At 46.6% G+C, this 13,239-nt stretch overlaps 3 protein-coding genes across 3 annotated transcripts; 1 reads left to right on the plus strand and 2 right to left on the minus strand.

The window, feature by feature from the left end:
• The first annotated feature begins 707 nt into the window (after positions 1-707).
• Positions 708-1,465, plus strand: LOC124657414 (HVA22-like protein i). The gene is made up of 4 exons (XM_047195968.1): positions 708-739; positions 826-924; positions 1,001-1,121; positions 1,235-1,465. Exons 1-4 carry the CDS (start codon positions 708-710, stop codon positions 1,463-1,465), a joined length of 483 nt encoding a protein of 160 aa, XP_047051924.1.
• A 2,034-nt stretch (positions 1,466-3,499) lies between these two features.
• Positions 3,500-7,462, minus strand: LOC124657416. The gene is made up of 4 exons (XM_047195969.1): positions 7,181-7,462; positions 5,760-5,839; positions 5,629-5,687; positions 3,500-4,248 (listed from the first exon to the last, which is right to left on the minus strand). The coding sequence occupies exons 1-4, from the start codon at positions 7,460-7,462 to the stop codon at positions 3,944-3,946; spliced, it is 726 nt and encodes a 241-aa protein (XP_047051925.1). The 3' UTR covers positions 3,500-3,943.
• Positions 7,463-7,904: 442 nt separating this feature from the next.
• Positions 7,905-12,433, minus strand: LOC124657417 (protein Rf1, mitochondrial-like). Its single transcript, XM_047195970.1, has 3 exons — positions 10,108-12,433; positions 9,923-9,993; positions 7,905-8,303 (listed from the first exon to the last, which is right to left on the minus strand). Exon 1 carries the CDS (start codon positions 12,431-12,433, stop codon positions 10,202-10,204), a length of 2,232 nt encoding a protein of 743 aa, XP_047051926.1. The 3' UTR covers positions 7,905-8,303; positions 9,923-9,993; positions 10,108-10,201.
• Between the last annotated feature and the right edge of the window lie 806 nt (positions 12,434-13,239).

Raw genomic sequence — 13,239 nt, forward strand, 5'->3', positions numbered from 1 at the left:
TGGGATCTGGATCGCCGCCGCTTATCGCCAGACGAGAGATGAGCTAAGCGGTTCCAGAGTTCTGAATTTTATTGTGACCTGCCATTCTAGCCCTGGCACCGGTCACAGTCCAAAAAGATAGAAGTTACGCACCAATGGTGGATTGGCGGTGCTCATTGTAGCCCATCCACGGCCGATCTGTTCTTCAGTTATGAACGGGTGTTTCTCCGGAGCCCAATGGCGCGAAACGGCACGGCGGTTGGACGCATCCGCATTCCCCAACCGCTTCGATAGCACATTTCAAACCACGCGCCCTTGCCCTTCCCCTTTCCATTTCATCCTCTCCAACCCACGACGAATCCAATCCATCCCATCGCGAAGGAGATAGATCCACAAGGTAATGATCTTCACAGGCAACCCACGTTTGTTTGCAACCTATTCGTCGACGATCCAATGGAGCTCCGGCGAAGCACATTCAGAGTTTCAGAATTCTCTGCCTTCTTCCCTTTGTTCACGAACATGCATGGATCGTTTAAGCTTAGCGCACATCATACGGTTAATGACTGAGACATATTGCTCTGGATTACGGTTCAGTGCCATGGATAGATGAATACTAGCATAGGATGACCATTCTCTGGCTCTCCACATTAGCATCGTTTTCTCCAATAACCATGAACCTCTAAACATTATCTTACATTACAGAGTATTGGGATTTCCGGTTACGGGAGATGGCGGTGTCGTTCATCACGAGGCTACTGACGTCAGTAGCTTTGCCCGATTCTGTCCAAACCATGCCCTTCATCATCACCATGAATCCAGTCTAATTCTCTTCTCTCCTGCACGCAGCCTGGCTCTGGGGTACGCGTACCCGGCGTACGGCTGCTACAAGACGCTGGAACGGCACCCGCGTGAGATAGAGCAGCTGCTTTTCTGGTGCCAGTACTGGTAAATCACATTGACGTTTTCTTCTCATCGTTCCTCTGCAAAATGTCATGCTTCTGAACCTCTGTTGGTGATGCAGGATTCTGGTGGCCTCGCTGACGGTCGTCGAGAGGTTCGCCGACGGCGCGGTGTCGTGGCTTCCCATGTACGGCGAGGCGAAGCTGGCGCTCGTCGTCTACCTCTGGCACCCCAGCACGCGAGTAAGCATTGCAGCCGATCGGCCACCCCACAAGAAGATCAACGTTCTGAAACCCCCTGTTCAGTTCAGTATGTGACTAACTCTGAGTTGTGGAATTGGATGGTGTTGTTCCAGGGCGCGGGGCACGTCTACGAAGGCTACCTCCGGCCGCTGCTGGCGAGGCATGAGGCGGACATCGACCGTGGCCTGCTGGAGATGCGGACCAGAGCAAGGGACCTGACGGCGTCTCAGCTAAAGGCGGCTGCCGCCGTTGGGCAGAGGTGGCTCGTCGAGATCATCGGTCGTGTCACCTCGCAGCTACAGGCGGCAACATCAGGCCGAGGCCAGGCAGGCGATTTACATTGATTAGGATGTTGGCGAATCAGAAAACTCACTTTCCACTTCTATCAATCTTTGGGATCTTAAGTAGTGGTAAATTGTTCAATTGTTATCACCTGACCGTCTCCTGCGCATGGATGAACCAAAAACGTGACAGCAACTAACTTCTCGTAGCATGTTCAACACCCTTTGATCGAACTAAGAGCATCTCCAGTCGCGTCCCTCAAAGCGTCCCCCAAAGGGATTTGGGGCGCGCCGGACAAAAAAAACGTTCCAGCCGCGTCCCCCAAAACCCATTTTTGTTCGGCGCGCCCCTATACGGTGTCCGGCGCCCCGAGCCCGTCCCCGTCCCACAGGGGACGCTCCGGGGACGCCGGACACAACGAAAAGCGAGGCCAACCGACGCGGGGCCGACCCGTCGGCGGCACGGGGAAAATTCGTCTCACACTCCCGCCAAATCCCGCCGCTCCCGCCAAATCGCGCCTATACCGCCGCGCACAGGCCTCCCAAAACATATCCCGCCGCCGATTCATTTCTCCTATCCCGCCGATTTCTTTCTCCCTCCCGCCGTCCACCCGCCGCCGCTACCCTCTCCCCATTCCATGGCGCCGCCGGCAGCCCCCAAAAAGATGGCGAAGAAAGCGGCCAAAAAGCCGCCGGGCAATGCGACGATAGGGGCGAAAGCGCCGTTCGCGAAGCCGCGGAAGGCGCCGGCTGCGAAGAAGAAGCTCGAAGGAATGACCGAAGATCAATGGCAGCAAGATTGCTCGCGCCGGGAAGCTATCGACGGCGGAGCGGAAAGGACGGAGGGCGGTGGAGCTGGAGAAGAAGGCTCAGGCGACGCGCCAGCACCAGCACGTAATGGCCGGGTGTATCGCCGCCACCAACGCGAGCCCATGGAGTACGTCCATGCCGGCTGACGCGCTTGTCGCTGTCCAAGGGGAAGGACGCCATTGATCTGGACGCGCCGCTGGCAACTTCGACAGGGCGTCCTACTGGCAACAAGGCTGCCAAGGCCGCCTTGGCCGACGCTGCGTCGTCTGAGAAGACGCAGGCGTCGATCACGAAATGCCTCGCCGACGTCTCCTCGACCTTTATCTCCCGCGACAAGAAGGCCGACCAAAGGTGGGCCGAGCTGCTCAAGAGGCAAGAGGAGAAGCTGGAGCTCAAGAAACGCAGGGACGACATGTCCCTGCTGAGAACGTCCACAGAGGGAATGTCTCCCCGGACGCGAGCGGCGCACAACTTCTTCAAAGGCCAGATCCTCGACGCCATCGAAGCCAAAATGGCGGCGGCGGACGCGGCGGCCCTGGCAGCGGCAGCGGCAGCGCAGCAAGAGCAGGCTGACGCGTCTTCTACTGCTACACCTGCGTCGGCCTCCGCGTCGGCGACGGAGCAGACGCACCATGCACAGGAACAGGCAGATCGCGACGAGGTCGTGCTCGACGGGCCTGCGTCGACTCAGGACACGACGCCGTCGACCAACCCTTGCCCCTTCTTCTAATTTGCATGCACCACCGGTCTGTAAATATGATCGCGCGCCCAGTACTTTGATCGATCGCCGCTACTCTGATCGCGACGAATCGGCGGGAACGATCTCTTTTGAATGCATCTATTTGAATTTCTGATTGGGGGCGGCGTTTGGGGGACGCGGCTGGGGACCGACGTCGCCCAAACGCGGCACGAACAAAACACGTCCCCCAAACGCTCGATCCGGCGCGGTTTGGGGGACGCGACTGGAGATGCTCTAAGGATCTAAACAAGGACAGGGCAGCAGTTCAATACAATTCCCGTTGACAGAAAAGTCAAGCATCATCTGAAGAGGAAATAAACTAAAAAGCTGTCGACTTTCAAAGTATTTTTTTTAAGCTCTACACTAGGTTTCCCCATTGCGTATTTTTTCTTTACATATACAAATAAAAGAGTATATAAATCTAGAGCTAAAGTTTGGTTACATAATTCCTCACAGAATTTGGTGCTGATAAAACTAGTCCAGAATCCAACTAATCAGGGAAGGCAAATTCAGCTATAACACCAGGTACATCTGGAGAACACCCAAAATCTACTTTCAGCCAATATTTGTATTTTCTCATCAGGCTTCCAACAAATGGAGATTGTTTCTTTTTGCACAATATTATGATGACATTAAGAAAGAAGGAAACACTTTCAGCGGGGAAAAAACTAAACAGAAGAAGCTAACACAATGAAATGTAAATATCCATACAAAAGGTTAAATAGCAGGAAGGCATGCCAGAGATTAGCCTAAATCCGTTTACAGCAGCCCTCACAATTATTGGATCAAGTCGTGGCTACAACAAACCAACAGGATACATGCTCAGTCAGCAAAGCCAGATTGCTACCCAATGTCAACATTTCAGGGGTTATTTTCATGATACTACGACTGTGACAAAATGGGGAGAAGCAATGGCAGTTTCCATCTTGGTGCTAATTTCAGGCTGACAGGGATGGGGAAGCTTTGTTGTTGCATCAGGACTTAGCATCTGCTCACATAGTCGGCATGCCAAGCGCTTGAAGTACATCTTTGAACTCAAAATCATGTGTTTCTTTGTTGAATCGTTCAACAAGCTTGTACCGCACATCATTCAAGTAAAACGAGTGAGCAGTCTCTAAAAGACACTTCGCCTCTGAATCAGTTAGCTTACTGGTGAAGACAACATCTCCTCGGACAAGAACTGTATCCTTGGTTTCTGCAAACTCTGTGTAATGAGTGACTGTGTAGTATGGACTTGCTTGAGTTCCTCTAGCTTTGTAGTCTTCAAGTCCTGTGAAGATCATGTGTGGCAGCTGGACTGCGATGTTGAACGACAAAGCATAACAAAATCAGCTTAAAATAAAACAAAACACAGAGAACGCCTACAGATGGATTTGAACAAACAAATGGCCACGCTGACAACGACATGTTTTTTTTCAGATCTATAACTCCATAACTTTCAAAATGAAATTCAGCAATAATGCTAACGAAATTTTAGTTGCCGCTGCCTTGCTGTCTTGCATTTGTAGAGACTAAACTAAATACAAATATGAACAGCATCAGACATAGAGACTAACTGTAACCTAGCAGACCTATACATTTGGATGGGTGTTTAGTTGTGATATATTAAGTATTTACTGCAGCTCAGCATAAACGAGTATCCATTGGTGATAAGCCCCAAGGTTGGCACCATGATACAACATGAATACTAAGTTGAATTTTCATGTTCAGATATACTTCATGTTTATCGAGTTTCATTTGGCGTGAGGGCATAAATTTACCATACTTGATAGGGGAAATCGGCTTCATGACACTACAAATTCATGCCATGTCCTCTGTCAGGCTGTCACGTGAAGGCTTTAGCTGGTGCAGCCAGCAGCAAATATTAGGGAATCAATCTGCATCCTTTTAATTTAATGGGATCTTATCTCTAGAGTTAGTTTCAAAATTGTTTAGTCCTTTCCAAGTTTGTTAGGATTCTGGCCATAGGCCCCAAGTAATGTACGTGGGCTATATAATGTCTGCCTCTAGACCCTTAAGGGCAATCAATAAATGACCAGATATATTATCATCCTTCCCATGTTAATTCTCCCCTGCCTCTTTGTGCAACAACACCTCCATGGCTGGAGTTGCGCAGTAGAGTACCAGGGGTTCAGTCTTCAGTGTAATATCCCACTACGTGACACAGACTCGGAATTCTAACTTTGCTAAAGCAATCTAAAATGGTGGCTTTTGTCCGAATAGACCATGACATTATAATAGCACTATCTGGCTCAGGATAAGAGAGGCTGTGAGAAAAGTCTGTTGTATCCGTTGTGTTTGACCTTCTGAACACGCTCATGAATGTTTATTAGTCTAGAGACTTAATTGTTTGTGAAACATTATGCCATCCATTCAATCAAATACGCATCATTTAGTCTACGTGCAAAATGTGTGTTGTCATACTTGCATATAATGTTGCCTGTGTACTGTGTCCATCTATTAATTTGTCAAAAATTGTACACATAAGGGTAAGACGGAATTTTCACACATTCAATCTCCCCTCCCGAGCCATATAATGCTATTATACTATGTGGAGTGCGTTATGGCAAACTGACGCAAGTAAATACATGTATTTAGAGGTTGCTTAGCTATGGAAAGGAAAAACAGCCACTAAGGCTTATGACAATCCAGTATTGCAAAAGAGTTGAGTAATAACCTTGCATAAACATGGTGGTATATCCACTTCCTCTCCACAAAGGAATAACAAAATATCGGCTACAAACAAAATGAAATTAGTTAACAAATAAATAACCATGATGATACAAGAAAAGCTTCAATAAAAAATACCATGTCGCCGATCTTTGTTCCAAGAGATGGTAAAGCTTTGATTTCATAGATGCACCTATATGACCTCTTCCCAGGTGGTACTAATGTTCCAGGAAAAGAACAATGACATAAATGTTATGTCAGGAAGGATACAAGTTAACAATAAACATCCAGTTATCAGCATGTACATTTTAAAAGAATGATTTAATGTCAACAATATGCGACAAAAGACTTTTAGTGAATGGATAGCAATCAGGCGAAATCAAAACTTGTTTTTGCTGCTTTTCTGGATTAATACTTTAACAGGACAATATGTGAGAGACAGTGGTAATCATGTTAGCTTAACACAGAAGTTCCTATAGAAGACATAACTACCTCCCCATCCCTAATGCAAATCATATATGGCATTTCATATGATATCAGACAGGAAGGTCAAAGAATATCCTACTTATTCTGCTATTTTCTAACCAATTATTTGCCCAAAAACAATCTTAAAGCTAAATTTAGGGTTGGATGAGATATATACCATTCTATTCTACAGGACTACAACCCATAAATATCCATCCCCCTTCCCCTTTTATTGCCTTCTTTACCTATCTGCACACATAACACATCTTATCCATCAAAACTCTTGAGATCTATGGCTAATCTATTTTCACCTTGAAAACCTCAATTGAGATACAAGTGTACACCCAATGCGGCAATATGCGCTAATATGTGAAGCATTGAGCAGTAATTGTGGTCCGGGCACTTTGAGGGTGCAAGGCACTAAGAGTATATCCCATGGCCCAAGATTTACAAATAGTTTCTTTTAATTAGTTCCTTGCATTGGTGGCATTTAGGAGCCCATATTTGGTGTCTTCCACGCTTATGATGCCAGTGGGACAAGTTTGCCATGCTGCTAATATCTTCAAACTAAAATCTGCTTCTCCTCTGGATAAAACCATGTGGAAAAGCTTTTTGTACGTTCTTTCATAAAACATCCTGCTTTATGCATGATATCTCTCTTCAGGTTGATCCTTGGTTCCTATGAAAGATGTAGGAAAGTGCAACAATTATTTATCTACTGAAACTTTAGTTCTTTAATTCGTCGATTTTTCTATTGAGTATGCTATGACATCACAGTGACTATATGGCTAACAGTGTTGGCCAGCTCACTGCTCACCCTGGATCACTGACAAATGATCTAGGAGTAGCAAATATCCTGGAGAGCTCAACACATTTGAATAGATTTGGTTTAAGAGAGATGCCTTATCTTTTCTTCAGATCAGGTACATTAACAAGGGTTTGTCTGCTTGATATATTACCGCAAGACAAAACAACAAATTTGCATGCTTATCGACGACAGCCATCAGACAGGATTTCCTCAATGGTAGTAAACAAAGGGGTTAAAAAAATGCACACGTCTGAAGAGGAAATTGAGAGGGGGGAAGGGCACTGACGTCATCCCAGGCGGCGACGAGGTGTTCAGGGGAGAGGCCCTTGGCGCGCTCGACGTCGAGGATGGATCCCAGCGTCTTGGGTTCCAAGGGGGTGAAGCCGCTGGCGAACTGGGAGTAGCCTCTACGCGGCAGCCAACGGGCAAGGTCGGCCGGCGCGGCGCCCGCCTCCGCCGGCAACCGCGGCGCGGTAGGGGCAGACCAGCCGCCACGAGAGGGCGCGGGGATCCGGAGTGGTCCGGCGGCCGTGGAGCGCAGGAGTCGCAGGGGTAGCCGCCGCCACATGGCCGGAGACGGAGAGCAGGGAGGCTGGTGGTGGTATTCAGATGCTGCTACTGCTACTGTCTATTCTGCGACGGGTGCCTCTTCAGTTAAGGGACGGCTACGACTGAACAATTGACTAATTGAGCCTTGTTTTTTTTCTTTCTTCCAGGAACAGACTTCAGGTTCAGAGTTGATAACAGACAGTGGATTACTTGTTCGGTTGCTACTTCAGTTAAACCAGATACTGCGCATTGCTTGTTCGGTTGCTACTTCAGTTAAACCAGATACTGCTTGCATTCAGATGGCTCTGATACTTTCCGTAAGAAACAATCTGCGAGCATTTGGTGTGCAGTTCATTAGTGCTTCCTCTGCCTCTGAATCTTTGTCGCCACGATCGTCGGCCAAGTGAATACACGAATTGCACACTCAGACATAACCAAAATACTATGTCTCCCAAAATTCACAGATTTTTGTTGAATACAAATAGCGAATCTGAATACCTTGGCTTCTAAAGCACAAAATGCTAACACTAATGAACAAGCAAGTATCCTCTTCAAGACACGCATGTTTTAGGACTACTGATGCATTCTAGAAAAAAAGAAGAAGGAATCAACACATACAAATGCTACTTCCAGGACAATGAAACCAACTTACAGTAGTAAACTAGACCACACAAGTACTCTCAGCGTTCATAGACACTGCCAATCAACCGACACTTCTCTATGACAAAATCTGAAGTTCCAATGCATCATACACTGCCAAACAACCGACACTTCTCTCTGACAAAATCTGAAGTTCCAATGCATCTGCAGGCCATACGATGCGTCTAGAAGGTGGATCCATCCTATCCGAAGTCCGAGCGCTGCAATATCATCAGAAGGGATTCAGAATTCATATAATTACCATCTCGGCAAAGGAAGTGACAGCGGACGCTAACACTATGACAACCATAAATTCAGACCAACTTTGAGAAAATCTCTAGGATAGGTACCATGTTTTTACAAAATCTCTAGCAGTGAGTAACAATACTTTCACAGCCAACAGCAGTTACGCACGCCTTCGAATAGCACCAGTGAGATGGCACAACCTGAAAGTATGTAGCTCTAGCTCGAAAGTAGCAAAGTTTGAACCAAGCAGTTGTGGCCAACACCACACGCGTTACCCAAGGTAACAGGCCAAGCGTATGGCAAAATGCAGCCACAGATATACAACTGAGCAATTATCTCCTAGGAAAATACGTTGGCCAAGCTTTACTTGGTTTGCAGAAATACACAAACAAACAAACAAACAAACAAAAACCTTGGCAGGCTCAATAAAACATTTAAATCACAGTTATTCCAACGACATCCTTACTTCGCTGTTCAAGAAATACTCCGGTGTTGATTCGTGCTACTTTAAAAAAAAAGATGTGGAAAACAAAAGAAGGCATGGTGGAATATGTCATGGTATAAAAAGATCGGGAAACCTTAGACAGTGCCATGAACGCCAACAACAGTTCAGGAGCAGCGGGAAATTTATACTTTAACAGCTGTCAGCATACGTTGAGGGGAGTTCTGCCTTACAAAAGTAACAGCACCTAATAATCAAGAGATGAGAGATGGCGCGTATATAAACGGACAAATCACAATCCGAAAAGGTTGATCATCAGAAAAATGATCAAACTGAACATGCTATACAACCTAATGATGATCCAGATATAAAAGTAGGGAGGTTTCTCCCAAGCCAGTGAAGTTTCAAGGAAACAACAGGGCAAGATACATACTAATAAACCGGTACGCCAGTCATAGTTTGGAAGTTGCCACACCAGAAGCATACGTTGTTCAAAAAAAAAAAAAACAGGTCAAGTTCTAGCTTGTACGGCCAAATGCAGCCCCAGATAAACAACTGGGCAATTATCTCATATAAGATAATGTATCCAGAAAGCTTTACTCACTATACAGAAATACAAGTCATGGTTCCAATATTTCTTTAGAACATCATCAAGCGCAAGGAATTGATTTAAAAAATTGTACCGAGTAATGATGCATGAATATCACCTATTTACATTCCTACGTTTCTGTTCGGAGCAGTTAATATCGTTAAAACGCCAGTAATATGTCACTAATGCGAATCCAGAGCAGCCATGCAGAATAACTTAAGGTTGTCTTCCAATCATGTCTACTTCTAACTCTAAGAATCACTGCCCAGTCCCAGTTCATCAGAACAAAATAAACAGCTAACGCAGGATTCGTGTAAACGAGATTAAATAGCTTTCTCTTAGCCTCCCTCTTGACAAGGAACACAGGAAAAGAGCGTCCTATGGTGTCAAAGAATCGCACTACAGCTTTTCTGGAACCCAATGGTCATGATGTCATTCTCCAGCTCTGTGAGCAATGTGATGATGGCAGAGCAGGGTGCAACTATTCAGCTCATGTACAACTGCCAAATCACTAACCTACAACCAAAAAAATAAACATCTTGTGGAACAACACATTTCAATACCTTCAACAATCACCACCAGTCACCAGAAGCCATTTTTGTAACAAATGCAATCAGTTGTACCTCTGATCATCCTACAAAAACAAAAAACAATATACAAGAAAATGATGTTCTTACTAATTCATCAATAGTTCACATTCCATAATTTCAACACATTGGAATATGAGAATAAAGAATCAGGTACTAACTTTGTACCCGCAGCAGCCTGCATTTCTTGTACCAGCAGAAATGACTCATTGCAATGAAAATCTTAAGCATGCCTTTCAAGGGTTTAAGTTCATGTCAACTGTGGATGTCTCCTTCAAAAAACTGATACCTTGCTGGGAGCAAATCTTTGTGCTTATGGTATATCCCTTGCCTTGAAAAGAGAGATATCAATTGGGAAGTAGTTGAAGCTTCAAGCAACATGCTCTTCCCATCAAGTATGGACATATAACTGATGGCCCTGACTATTTCACCCTTTTTCAGTAACTTTCTGATAATAACATTTAACAGGTGAGAGTTAGGAGGACAACCACTCGTCTCCATTGATGAAAATATACTGTGAGCTTCTTCTACCAATCCTTTTTCTATAAGGTTTGATATCATCGTAGTGTATGTTATAACATTAGGTACCAATCCCTTGGCTGGTATTGCAACAAACAAATTCTTAGCTTGCTCTATTCTCCCAACATTAAACATTGCATCAATTACAGTAGTGAGAGTTATAATATCAAACTTAAGGTTCATTGCTTGCAACTTGTCGAACAGCATGACTGCTTCATCTGCACAACCATTTTTGGAAAGCCCACTGAGAATTACATTGTATGTATCAATGGACAATCTCAATCCACTTTTGACCATCTCATCGAACTTTTCCTTCGCAGCAACAGTTTTACCAGCCTTAAATAATCCATCCATTATGATGTTATAAGTAAGAGTATCCGGTTTAGCTGCCATACCTAACATTTCTCTGAATAGAGTCAATGCAGCATCCACCATTCCTGCTTTAAAGTATCCATCAATAAGTGTACTGTACGTAATGGTATTAGGCTGAATGCCAACCGATACCATATCATCATGTACCCTGCATGCTTTCTGCATCTTGCCAACTAAGCAGTATCCACCAATCAGTGAAGTGAACATGATAACATCGGGCTTCTCACCTATATGTATCATAAAGTCAAAGATATCTTGTGCATCTGTCACTCTTCCTTCATTGCATAGGCTGTTTATTATTGACTGGAAGAACATAATGCCAGGATAAAGGATGCCTTTTTCCTTCATTTCATGAACCAATTCTTTAGCTCTCACTAAATCACCATGTGTACAATAACCCCGAACCAGGCAGCTATAAGTCCTTATATTCGGGGGTACCCCCATGTTAATCATCTGGTTGAATTGTTCAATAGCATCATTCATCCTACCATTTCTGCAAAACGCATCTATCATGGTTGAATAGGTTACAACATCCGGCTGCACTCCCTGCTTGTGCATGTTTTCAAAGATAAGAAGGGCCTCATCCACCGATCCACACTTAGCATGTGCATTAATCAATATGCTGAACACATATTGGTTAGGTACAATACCTTCTCCTATCATCAAGTTGTAGAGATTATTCATGTCAACAAGGCGTCCTTCTGTAGCGTACCCATGAAGCATAGTAGTGTATGCAACGATATCAGGTTTGAGGCCCTTGAGAATCCCACAATCCAGAATTTGTCTTGCTTCTCTGCTTCTTCCACGCTTGCATAACGCACGAATAATCGAGCTATATGTCACGGCATCAGGAACAACGCCCTGCTGTACCATTTCATTGAATAGGTTGCTTGTTGTGCTGAATTTGCCCTCCTTTAAGAATCCATGGATGACCGTGTTATATGACACCACGTCAGGGGAGCAGGCAGCTTCTTGTTTTGCCATCATCCTGAGCAGGTCGAGTGCATGCTGGCTCCTACTATCATCACATAAGCCTTTGATAACTGTGTTGTATGAGATGGCATCAGGCATGCAGCCGAGATGCGGCATCCTGTGAAGCAGCACGTCCACAGCCTCATCTGTCCGCTTTGCGTGGCAGAGGACCTTGAGGAGGGTGTTGACGATAAGGTTATTTGCCTTGAGGCCCGCCCTGAGGAAGCGGCCGAAGAATGCGAGCGCTAGGTCCGGCTGCCGCGCGCGGCAGCAAGAGTCGAGCAGGATGCCGTACGTGCGGACTGTGGGTGGCGCCACCGGCGTGCCATCGCATCGGGGCATGCGGTTGAATAGGGCGACGAGGAGGGAGAGACCGTCCCTGCAAGCTTGCGCGCGGGCGACGGCGACGAGGAAGCCAGTCAGGGCGCGCTCCGGGACTGGAGTGGCCTGCAGCAGCAATTCGTCGAACATGTCGTGTGCGTCCTTGGGGCTGAGCGTCCCGGAGCGGGCGCGCTCCGTGGCGGCGGAAAGGGCGACGTGAGGAGCTTGGCGTGAGGGCCGCGAGGTGGAGGAGGAGCGGCGGCGGAGGAGGGACGTCGGAGCGGTCGAGTAGAGGCGAGACATGGGGCTCCTGCTTGTTGGCCGTGCGAGACGGGGAAATTCAGCGGGGCGGCGTGAGGGCTGCTCCGGCCAACCGCTCACAACCAAGAATGGTGTTCACCAGAAAAATGTATCCTTTATGGACGAGTGGTATCGGCGGCGGCGTGCGTGGGCCGGTGACGGGGAAGATGGCGGCGATTCGCCGGAACCGCGCGTCGTCGGGGCGAGTGGTACGAGGGAGAGCGGGAGGGGACGAGGTGGAGGCGGAGGCGAGCGGGAGAGGTCGTCGAGAGAGGGAGGAGAGTCGCGACGGCGACGAACCTCGCGACGGCGATAATCTCTCAGTTTGGTTCGTTTTTTTTTTCTTTGAGAAATAGCTTCGGTTTGATCGACGGATATACTGCCTGCCTGCCTGCGCTGATGGGCTGCTGCTGCCTTCGTGGCCCAGTAGGTGATGTAAAATAAGTGACCACCGGTCATGCCAATGCCATACATGAACAATTTGCAAACTTCTAAAAAATATACATGAACAATTGCATACACATATAAAAAAATACTACTCAACACCATCTAAAATAAATCAAAACAAATAGATCTAGATTATAACATTGCAATATAAATAGTTCATCAAATGGGGCCTGCGCCGCACCTTTTGGCTCGTTGCGCGCTACTCCATTGGGTCGGTCTAGTGTGGGTAACTCATGAGCGCGTGGCAGAAGTGGACTCGGCAGTCTCATGGGAAGCTACAGTCCATGACGACCCTCCTATTGCAGATCTAGGCCGTTGGCTCCTACCCAAGAGCAAGCAGTGTGGCATGAGCTGAAGTAATC

The sequence above is a fragment of the Lolium rigidum genome, chromosome 5 (genome assembly GCF_022539505.1).
Source record: "Lolium rigidum isolate FL_2022 chromosome 5, APGP_CSIRO_Lrig_0.1, whole genome shotgun sequence".
NCBI classification, from domain to species: domain Eukaryota; kingdom Viridiplantae; phylum Streptophyta; class Magnoliopsida; order Poales; family Poaceae; genus Lolium; species Lolium rigidum.

What these genes read in the sequence shown, in the direction of transcription:
- LOC124657417 (XM_047195970.1), bottom strand. Translation starts at nt 12,433, where the DNA reads ATGTCTCGCCTCTACTCGACCGCTCCGACGTCCCTCCTCCGCCGCCGC.
- LOC124657414 (XM_047195968.1), top strand. Translation starts at nt 708, where the DNA reads ATGGCGGTGTCGTTCATCACGAGGCTACTGAC. An exon ending in TTCATCACGAGGCTACTGAC is followed by an intron (nt 740 to 825) that starts GTCAGTAGCTTT and finishes TCCTGCACGCAG; the next exon opens with CCTGGCTCTGGGGTACGCGT. An exon ending in TCTGGCACCCCAGCACGCGA is followed by an intron (nt 1,122 to 1,234) that starts GTAAGCATTGCA and finishes GTGTTGTTCCAG; the next exon opens with GGCGCGGGGCACGTCTACGA.
- LOC124657416 (XM_047195969.1), bottom strand. Translation starts at nt 7,462, where the DNA reads ATGTGGCGGCGGCTACCCCTGCGACTCCTGCGCTCCACGGCCGCCGGA. An exon ending in GAACAAAGATCGGCGACATG is followed by an intron (nt 5,688 to 5,759) that starts GTATTTTTTATT and finishes TTTTGTTTGTAG; the next exon opens with CCGATATTTTGTTATTCCTT. An exon ending in TACCACCATGTTTATGCAAG is followed by an intron (nt 4,249 to 5,628) that starts GTTATTACTCAA and finishes TCAACATCGCAG; the next exon opens with TCCAGCTGCCACACATGATC.